General features: G+C 30.2%; 1 protein-coding gene across 1 annotated transcript; it reads right to left on the bottom strand.

Moving 5' to 3' along the window:
- Positions 1–8,324: 8,324 nt before the first annotated feature.
- Positions 8,325–9,766, bottom strand: LOC132932751 (tigger transposable element-derived protein 6-like). Its single transcript, XM_060999116.1, has 3 exons — positions 9,701–9,766; positions 8,714–8,942; positions 8,325–8,647 (listed from the first exon to the last, which is right to left on the bottom strand). Exons 1-3 carry the CDS (start codon positions 9,764–9,766, stop codon positions 8,325–8,327), a joined length of 618 nt encoding a protein of 205 aa, XP_060855099.1.
- Between the last annotated feature and the right edge of the window lie 1,163 nt (positions 9,767–10,929).

Here is a 10,929-nt window from a genome sequence, read left to right as displayed (position 1 = left end):
CAAAATTTTTATATTTGCAATCTCAATACACTATCAAATTTTCAAAAAATCCACTTGCCCGCTTTTTTTTTAGAGTCATAAATTCTGATGACACTATGGAAGATCTGGCTTTACCTTTGGCGATGGAAAATAGTAATGACGAAGACAAAGCAGATGAAATTAATCTTGAAGGAAGGCGGATTGTGGACATAAATCACATATTTAAATCTATAAAATCAATTAATCATTCTCCATTTGATTGTACTTTCAATAATTTAACTTTTAGTCATGAAGTAAGAAATGGCTTTATAAGTTCATTTTATTTTACCTGCAATTTTTGTCACCAAAAAGAAGTTATACATTCTGAAGCACCATGTACTAAATTTAACACTAATATTGCAATGGTGACAGCTGCTGTAAATATAGGACAAGGGTAAGGTTAAATCGTCTTTTTTTACATCAGTGGCCTTATTTTTAAATGAAGAATTTTATATTATATTTTTATATTCCAATTTTTTTCGTTAACTATGCCACTTTATAACATACATTTTCAACTAATTATGGTATAATGATAATTTATTATAATTTAATGTTTAATTTTAGGCATGCACAACTTGAAGAATTAGGAGCTATAACTAACATGCCTGTTATGTCAAATAGTAAATATCAGTTACTTCATAACGATATTTCCACATATATGAATGAATTATCATGGGAAGACATGGAATTAGCTGGCAAAGAAGAAGCGAAAATTGCTATTGAAAATAATGATGTCGATGCTGAAGGTAGACCAATGATTGCTGTGATTGCAGATGGCGCTTGGTCTAAACGATCATACAAAACCAAGTACAATGCTCTTTCTGGAGTTGTAAGTTTCAATTGATTAGACTCAATAATAATTTTATATTTTGTAGAATATAAATATATCAGTTAATTTAATTTTTAGGCTTGTATTGTTGGAGCTAAAACACGAAAAATTCTGTTTATTGGCGTAAGGAATAAGTACTGCTGTGTATGTCAACGAGCTTATAAAAACAACACAGAACCTAAAGAACACATGTGTTTTAAAAATTGGAACTTTCCATCCACTGCTATGGAAGCAGATATCATTGTCGATGGTTTCAAAAAAAGTCTTGATATGCATAATTTGATATATTCACGTCTCATAGGTAATATTATTAAGATATATATTATAATATACTATATGTTTTCTAAAAGTACTTTTTTAGATACAATAATTAAAAATGTATTTGCACCAACATGTTGAAGTTCACACTCTACACATAGTTTATTATCTATAGTCCAAGTTTCATAAATTATGAATTTTTCTTTATACGTTCATTTCACGAAAAATATCAGATATCTTTACCAGGGACGGAAATCGTTTTAAATTTATTTAAATATTATGTTAAAAAGGTGGGTAAGTGGATGTCGCTCTGTTGTACAGTAGGTGACAAGTGGGTCACTGTAATGGATGGTGTTAAATTTGAATTCAATGATATAATATCATTGTATAAGAAAAACGATTCTGAGCGAAAAGTCAGTCAGTCTATGATATTACCAAGTATATATTTGATGATATTATTGTGAATAAAGTAATTTATATATAACCTATTTACGTGGAACCTTGTTTTAAATTTTTAATCCTTAGCTACAAAATTTGAACATTTTATAAATTTTTAACTACAAAATAATTATTACATTTTAAATTTGACAAATTTTGGCAAAATTTGAACTTTAAATGCTTATAAAAAAAAATTATGCCTATATATTTTCTATATTTTTCAACTGCTATTGTAACAATATATAAGGGGCCTTATATTAAATTTTCACGCTTTTTTACCCAACAAATAAAATTTTATTGATATTTATAGAAAAAAAAAACTAAAAAAATTGAAAACTGACAATATCCGTAAACAGTTCAAAAAGAATCATATTATTTTCAAATTTTTATCGTGTATAGAAAATGCAAATATAAACAACCAGTGAAAATTTCATGCAAAAAACTATAATATTTAGATGAAATGAATAACATTTATGTAATAAAATTTAATTTATATTTGATTTTGAACGAAGTGATGAATGTATTGATTTTACAATGTTTTGTGTTTTTTTGTGTTGGTGTGTTTTGAGTGTTTTGTGTCTGTGTACACTGTACAGCATAACTAGTCAAAATAATCTAAGGTTAAAAAATTCAATACTAAGTTTTCCATAAGTTTTCCTTCGAATAGCTATAGAGAAAACTTGAAACGTAATTATATACGTATTATATATAACCAATAGGGGATTTTAAAGCTATGCTTCTTTTTCTTATATATGAGATAGAAATATAATTTTTATATATAAATTCGTTTCACGTCATTCTTTAATTATATTCAGTATAATTAATGTTATTATAGGTGATGGTGACAGTAGTGTCATGAATAAACTGCATTTGGCCAAACCCTATGGAAGTGATTTTGTTATAAAAAAAATTGAATGTTCGAATCATATTTTACGTAATTACGTAAACAAATTAAAAGACATTGCTACAAAAAGAAGAATAAATAGAGGCGTGAATATTCCTGGTAATATTAGACAAACAATAAAAGACAGAGTTTTGCGTCTGAGGTATGCAATTACTGAAGCTGTGAAGTATTGGAAAAATCAAAAAGACATCTCGTTTGAAGAAAAATTGTTGAATTTAAAAAAAGATTTAATAAATGGCCATAGTCATGTTTTTGGTGAGCATACAAACTGTAGAGTTTATTTTTGCAACGGGACAAAAGATGGTGAAATAAATGTAGTACCAGAAATGAAGTCTTTAGGGATTTGGGATGAATTAGTGGCAGCTAAAAGTCTCATTTTATTTCACGCAGAAAGTTTATTGTATAAAGTAAATAATAATGCAGCAGTCGTATAACTCCATTTTGGCAAAATTTATTGGCGGTAAACGGGTAAATTGTTCAATGCGTGGATCATATAGTTTACGATGTAATGCCGCGGTGACATCCTACAATGAAGGCCCTAGACGTTTGTACTCATTACATAAAAAAATTTCTAAGCGTAGTCCTGGAATATTTACTAAAAAGTACATATCAAAATCTATTTTAAAAAGTGAATCCAGAAGTAAACGACGACTCTTTCATCCTCCTGTCTATAATAAAACAGTACATGGACCAGATGAACATTATGGAGCTACAGCGGATTTAACTACTTCTCCAGATATGTCTAAAGAAGAATATGAAATTAAAAAAGATATTTTTTTATCTCGTTTGAAACTTACCGGAGAACAAATAGAGCAAATTGAAAAAGGTATATGATTCATGATTAAACCTTACATATTTTTTTAAATAAAATATATTTAAAATAAAATTATTTCATAATATTAATTTTGATTTTAGACACACGGCGACAAAATGAATGCAAAGAGTGGCATCTGCACAGGAAAAAAAGATTAACTGCTTCTTATTTCGGTAAAATATGCAAACTTAGAGTTAAAACATCACGAGCTAAAACTGTTTCGAATATTTTGTACGGTTCATTTAGTGGAAATAATGCAACAAAATATGGAACACAAAACGAAGAAAACGCAAAATGTGCATTATCTGGAATTTTAAATAAAACTATTGTACCGTCGGGATTAATTATTGATAAAGATTTGCCGTTTTTAGCTGCTTCTCCAGATGGTCTGATTGATGGAGATTCACTGGTTGAAATCAAGTGTCCAATAACTTCTAAAGACCTAACTCCTGAAGAAGGTATAACAAGAAAAAAAATTACAAGTTGTGAAATTGTGAATGGGCAGCTTCGATTGAAACGTACGGATACATTTTATTACCAAGTACAAGGTCAACTTCATATTTCAAAGAGACAATTTTGTTATTTTTGTATTTGGACACCTCGAGGTATGCTGCATGAAAAAATTAAAAGAGACGACAATTTTTGGTCAGAAAAAATGTTACAACAATTAACTAACTTCTACTATCACTGTTTATTGCCAGAAATGGTTGATTCTCGATTTGATAGAAATTTACCTATTAGGGATGGACTTGCATCAGAAAATGAAGATAGTTCCTAGTTGGTAAATTATTACATTTATAATTATTATTTCATTTATTTAATTATCATTTAATTTGTATTTTTAATTTTACGTGATGCAACATATTTTATTCAGTTCAAAATAAAATAATGTATATTGTATTTGTATATTATATTAATGAACAAAAGGCATATTATATATATTTTTATTTCAAATTGTAATACACCTAGCTGATATTATAGCTAATTATTGTTTTAATGTATCCAAACTAAGAGGTATAAGAACAATCAAACTGAAAATATGATTTCACGGAAAAACTAAAAAAATTGTTGACGTGAAAATAAGCTAAACGCGTAGTTAGTATGTATAATAAACTAATTAATTGGTGACTTAATAGTGTAGAATGCATAATGTATTATAAAACTACGTAATATAATATATAGACATATAGTCACAAAAAACATCAAACTATGACACAGAATTAAAAAAATAAAAATAAGTAAAGAAATATATTTTATGGTTTAACCATCTACGTAAATATTAACGAAACTGTATGGACTATAATATTCTAATTATTGCTTTTATAAAACTTTTTTCCAAGCTACGGAAACATAGGTAATTCGATGTATTATTAGAGATGACACGTAACTGAAAAACTGAGTGGTCTCCCATCTAAGAACTATAAGCAAATCATATTTGCAAAAGCATTTTTCTCGTTATGTGTCACCCGCCAATAAATAATAATAAAAAGATCATTGACCCTTCATTGTATATTATATTGATTGTAGTTTGATTTTGTTAGATAAGATAAAATTAAAAATAGCACTCCGTAATGACACAGTACGCGCCACGCGGCTTGACATATATATATAGATTATAGATATATAGGAGAACTGATACGGGTCGCGGGCGCGATAAAATATAACACACACACACTAATGTAATTTTACTTTTCACACACTAACAAGTCCTATCGCAAAGGTCTAATGTATTGCCTATACAACATTCCTTAGAATATGACTGACTAGAACCACCTTAACGATATCAAATCTGGGTATTTCTACCAAACATGAATTATTAGAAAACACATGATGACTAATTTGAGCTCGTTGAACATAATCATGGTGTGTCCTTTCAGATGGTCGGTTACATGGTTCAGAATAAGGATAGCACAACCGGTTTTCAATATATTCCCCTTCAATTTTGCAACGTGTACACGAATAAAATCCATTATGTCCTTTAATTTTTAAAACAAATGATTTTGCTGGAACATCACAACAAAGAACATCCAGCACAACTTTGTAAAACTTTCCATTGATGAAATACCGTTTAAAATTAATTGTTCAGCTTCAATGACAAAGTCTTTTAGATAATCATTACTGTCATTAGGTTTTTGTGTTCCACAATAAACTCCAATAGGAAAAACATTATTGGAAGTTGAACGTATGTATGCCAATATAGGCCAAAATTGAGTGGAACTGCTCTTAGAAATAGGTAATCCATATACCTACTACTAATTTAATTTCTTCATTTGAAATACTATCAAGAAAATGGCGTATAATACCGTTTTCAATCCCAAAATGATAGTATGTACCCGGATTGACTTTTTTAATACTGCATTCGACAGACTTTGTTTTTAACAATGTTCTAGCGTCTTTGGGTAAACAAGAAAAACATTCATGTTTTTTTAAAATGGTTAAAATTCCATTGAGTGCAGTATGCGTTATCTTGTAATGTAAAGCCCACTGTGCTAATTCTGACTCAAATAAATAACTATTTATCTCTATGTCATCATTTGATACATTTGAATACTGTCGTTGTTCATCAAGTATCTCAGGCCTAATAGTATTTTGTTCAATATCTGAACTAAAAGTGTGTTGTCTTTTTTTTCCACATTCGACTTCATGATTATAACTGTTTGTTATTGGCATGTATCTAACCAAACTACTACCTACTGGCTGAGATTCTAAATCTGATGATGAAATATCTAAGTAAAAATAGTGAAAAATAAACAAAAATGAATCCAAAAATACCTACATATTATTATAATTATAATAAGATAACCTAAATTGTATACTTAAACAACTGTAGGGTTCTGGAGCAGTATCTGGAATAAAAGCTTCTACCTCCTCTTTAATTTTTCTCCTTTTGGAAGGAGCACTCAAATATTTATACATTTTTTTTATAAACCTATTTTAGAACAATGTTTTTAATAATAGTTAATAATAAAATTCTAAGGTTTTAAATTGCAAATTTTTTTCATTTTATTATTACTTATAGGTAGGTATCTTATACTATCATTTAACATCAGAGAAATAAAATAATAAAATAGTTATTAGTTATTACAAATAGGTAGGTACCTAATAGTTTAATTAAAAAACTATTATAGGAACAAGAAATAGGTACCTACAATAAATAAACCCAAAACAATGCATCATTTTTAGGTAAGTAGTGAAAAACAATAATTGAACATTGAACAATGAATAACTAGAAATTATAAATACTTAAACAAAAAAAGCAAAGTATATAGTTATATAAACAAAATAACTCCCGAAACAACTTACAACATGCATTATTCTATCATTTGTGAGCTAGGTATAAGTACTTATCTACAAACACCCACCATTGTCTATCAATTATAATTTATCATTTAATAATAACATATGTTTTAGAAATGGGTACCTCAATGCATCTTATTTAATTTTTAGAGAAATAATATTAAAACTTCAGACAACAAATGTAAATTAATACAGTGTTATACAGCTAATTCACTTAAAAATAGTTGATGAGAGTCTGATTAACAAATCTTAAGTCCAGGAATTCAGATACAAAAGAGGCCTCACACAAAATTGTGAACTAAATATTTCTAACAAAAAAAGCTAATCATAACACAAAAATGATGAACCTACCTATTATAGTAATTAGTCCTATTATTAATATTATAATCACTTAAGGTATAGGTATACAAAATATTTAAATAATGCCTACGTTTTGGGGGGGTATTTGGTAGTGAAGGTGCTACAAAGTGAATGGTTAATAAATTTTAATTAACTGTTGTCAATAAGTCATAAATATGTGTACCTAAAGGTATATAAACAGTTATTGCTGTGGAAGGTGTGCCATACCGACATAACGATGGTAGCGATGGTTTTCTGCCGGGCAAGTCACACCAGTAAGATACTAAGCTGGATCAGTATCAGTGTAATTTGCCTCATAAATCATGAGCACAGTTACCTAATAGGTACATATATAGGTATATTATTATATTATGCTTATATTAATTCCTATTATAGTTAATACATAATAATATACACAATATTGTTTATACATGTTATATAAACATTTTAATTTTTAAAATTACAATGATTCTTTGCACACTATGTATTATCTTTGTATGGTTATATAAAATTTTAATATATTTAGGTAACTCGCTAGCATGCAAAACGAATATTTTATATTATAGCTTACCTTATAGATCTCGATCAAGTTGAAACACAACACAATTTAACAATACAACAATAACAATATAGGTACAGCACTATAGCTGAAAACAATTTGTACGGTTAAAACTTAAAGTTATTACAGTACGCGTGGACTAAAATAAGTAACAATATACGCGAGATATGCGACTACGATAGTCGGATAGTGCGATGGCAAACACTATCAAGTGCGACAAGTCACAACACAGCGGCACAAAAAATATAAGCACACACAATATTTATTGTAAGAATTATGAGCCCGTTACTGGAAATCCATTTATTTATAGAATAATAACAATAGGCACGTATTGAGAGTTGGAGAAACGAGCGAAGAACTCACACGTACGCCAAGTGCCAACATCATAATACAGTAAAACCTCTGAATAGCGGACACTCACGGGACCGACCAAATTGTCCGCTATTGAGAGGTGTCCGCTATTGGGAAAAATTGATAAAATAATATGTATTGTATTTATGTCTGAAAATTTAAAATTTATTGACTTTTTAAATATTTATTTATCATTACATAATTTATTATAATTAGACGTAATAAAATTTTATTGACTTTTTAAACATTTATTTATCATTACATAATTTATTATACATAATTAGACGTAATAAAATATGTTATACAAAATTACTTATTGAAAAAAAAAATCTGAAATTTTAGTTTGTTTTTTTTCTTGTATTGCAATTGCCTCAAAATTAGACTGGAGTTGATTAACTAGTGACAATGAAACTGCATCACTCTTATTGAGACAAAACGTCTTCAGTTTATTCGCTAACTGTAATGCTTCTTTGAGTGTTATTTTTTCTTCGTCTACACCGTCTGTACTATCTTCTTCTTATTCCACGTCATGACTTTCATCCTCACTCATGCCATCATTGATTATGTCTTCAATGTTCAATGATAAGTCTTCGGTTTGTAAGCATTCATCTATTGACGAATAGTCCTGTGCATTTGTTGGATATATTGTTGAAACTAGTTTCGTTAACTCATTACTCAGATCCTCTACTTGTGTTAATTTACCAATATTATCTGACCCCGGAAACCCGGCTTTTATGAAACATTTACTGACCGTTTCCTTGTTTATTTTTTTTAAAGCTGCTGTGGTCCACATAACTGCCTCAAGAACTGTCACATTTGGTTTTTTTATATTTTCGTTATCTATAGACGAAATTACGTGTTTTAAAAAATTTATGCGGTAATGAGTTTTGAAATTTTTTATAATGCCTAGGTCAAGAGGTTGGCAAGTTGAAGTTACATTTGGTGGAAAGAATGCGAGTTTCACATTCTGTAAATTCAAATGAGGATGACTAGTCGCATTATCAAGAACAAGGATAACCTTCCGGCCTTGCATTTTTCTATCGAAATTCGATAACCATTCTTTCATTAATTCTTGTGTCATCCAAGCTTTACGATTAGCCTTCCACGTTACTCCAAGATCGTTGACGATTATGTTCTTAAAACACCGGGGTTTTAACGCCTATACATATTGTACATATGGTACATATTGTATTGTATACCTACACAATAAGTTTGTATTTCTTGGACAGCTGTCCGTTATTTAGATATATTTAAACACTTCGGACTACCTAACCTGTCCGCGTCCGTTATTCAGAGGTGTCCGCTATTTAGAGGAGCATTATCTATTATTTTCAACGGGACTATGCCGGGACCGGAAATTATGTCCGTTATTGAGAGGTGTCCGCTAATTAGAGGTGTCCGTTAAGAGAGGTTTCACTGTATTATAAATCATAAATGCTGATTAGTGGTTACTGATTACAGACTCAACTAATAAGTAATAAGTAATAAGTAATAAGTATACACTATAAGTTATAACTGCGTTTACGGTTAGAATCATAGACATATAAATAAATGGACTGCGCTCAGAGAGAAGTCAGGGGTACGAAATAGAGTAAAAGAGAAAAGAGAACGTGGGGGAAGTATAGTATTAGTTTCATATTATGTTAATGATTACCCTCTTTATGTTCTTTCTCTCTTTAATCTCTTCGTTCTTTGTTCTTTCTTTCGCTATGTGATTCCCGTGCATTGATGGCAGGGTGGAGTGGAATGCGCTGTCCATTAAACTATTATAGGTCTATGCCCCCAACAGTTTCTATCTCACTCACACAATTTACATTTCAGATTCGGATAGATGGTGGTGGTGAGGAAAGCGCAGTCCATTTATTAATACGCGTCTATGGTTAGAATATATACCGCTTTCGCGCCCCAAGACTGAGCTGCCGATAATCGCTTTGCGTTCTGTGATTGGCTGATAGACATCGGAATCCGTCGTTGATCAGAGAATCATAAAAACATCGCAGCTTTGGCGATTGTTAAACAATAACAAAATGTACAAACAAAAAAGGTAATAATTAGCAAAGGAATATTATTGTATGTAAATAAAATACATGTGTGATAATCGCAAGAGTAAACGTATACGCCGCGAGTTCGCAACAGGAAACATCGCGTTGCTTCGGTGTGAGAATATTCATTATTTTCTACGAGATTAATCAAATATTATTGCTTATCGACGATTGCTTGTTGCTCGTTGCCTATTGCTCCGGTGTGAGAGCCGCCTAATAGTGTGATAACTGATAATACAACTCACTACCTACGTATACAGATGCAGTTCCGTGGCGGCCGACATTAACGCTCGCTGTAGTGTCCGTTTTATGGGCACGAACAAGATGAGTTTTGGTCGGCCAAGTGGTTTATTCTTAAAGTGAACGGAGTATAGTAAACCTTTGGCGGCGGGATATATGATTATTTGAAGTAATTGCTTCATGTCTGAACTGGGCGGGTGTAAAAATATATATATATATAATCGTAAGACCTCAACACAAATATCATGGCAAATATACTACATAATAATATGAACTACAAAAATACAAAAATATTTTTAAAAAAGAAGAGGTACTCCACCCCTTTGTATTCAAACACAGTTCCACAGTATAATATTATAATGTATACATTTTAATATACCACTATTTACTAATTACTATAATACCTACCTAGGATTTAGGACTAGCATAATAATAATATACTAAACTCATTATCAATTGTTGTTAGTTTGTAAATAATTTATTTAGATGATGATCATGGTAATACATTTTGAGTGTGCAAACTCCCTGTAATTTTAAAATACGGTAAATATTTTGTTTAAGTGGAGAATTCGTGGACAAAAATGCGAAATCTCCCTGTAAAATGCTATACGGTAAATATTTTTGTGTGGGTGGCAAATAGGTGGACAACGAGTGAGAAATCTCCCCGAGATTTGTATTAAGGTAAAATCAGTGTGTTCGAGCGGGATATCTTCTCTTGAACGTAGTGAAATTACCGCGGTGAAAAAAAAACATACTGTGAACATACAAAATATGTATACTAAACTGGGCAAGAGGTGCGAGGAAAATTAATGTACATATAGGTACATACCTATACTCTTT

This window comes from Metopolophium dirhodum, chromosome 1 (assembly GCF_019925205.1).
Source record: "Metopolophium dirhodum isolate CAU chromosome 1, ASM1992520v1, whole genome shotgun sequence".
NCBI lineage: Eukaryota > Metazoa > Arthropoda > Insecta > Hemiptera > Aphididae > Metopolophium > Metopolophium dirhodum.
This window is presented reverse-complemented; position numbering and strand designations above follow the sequence as displayed.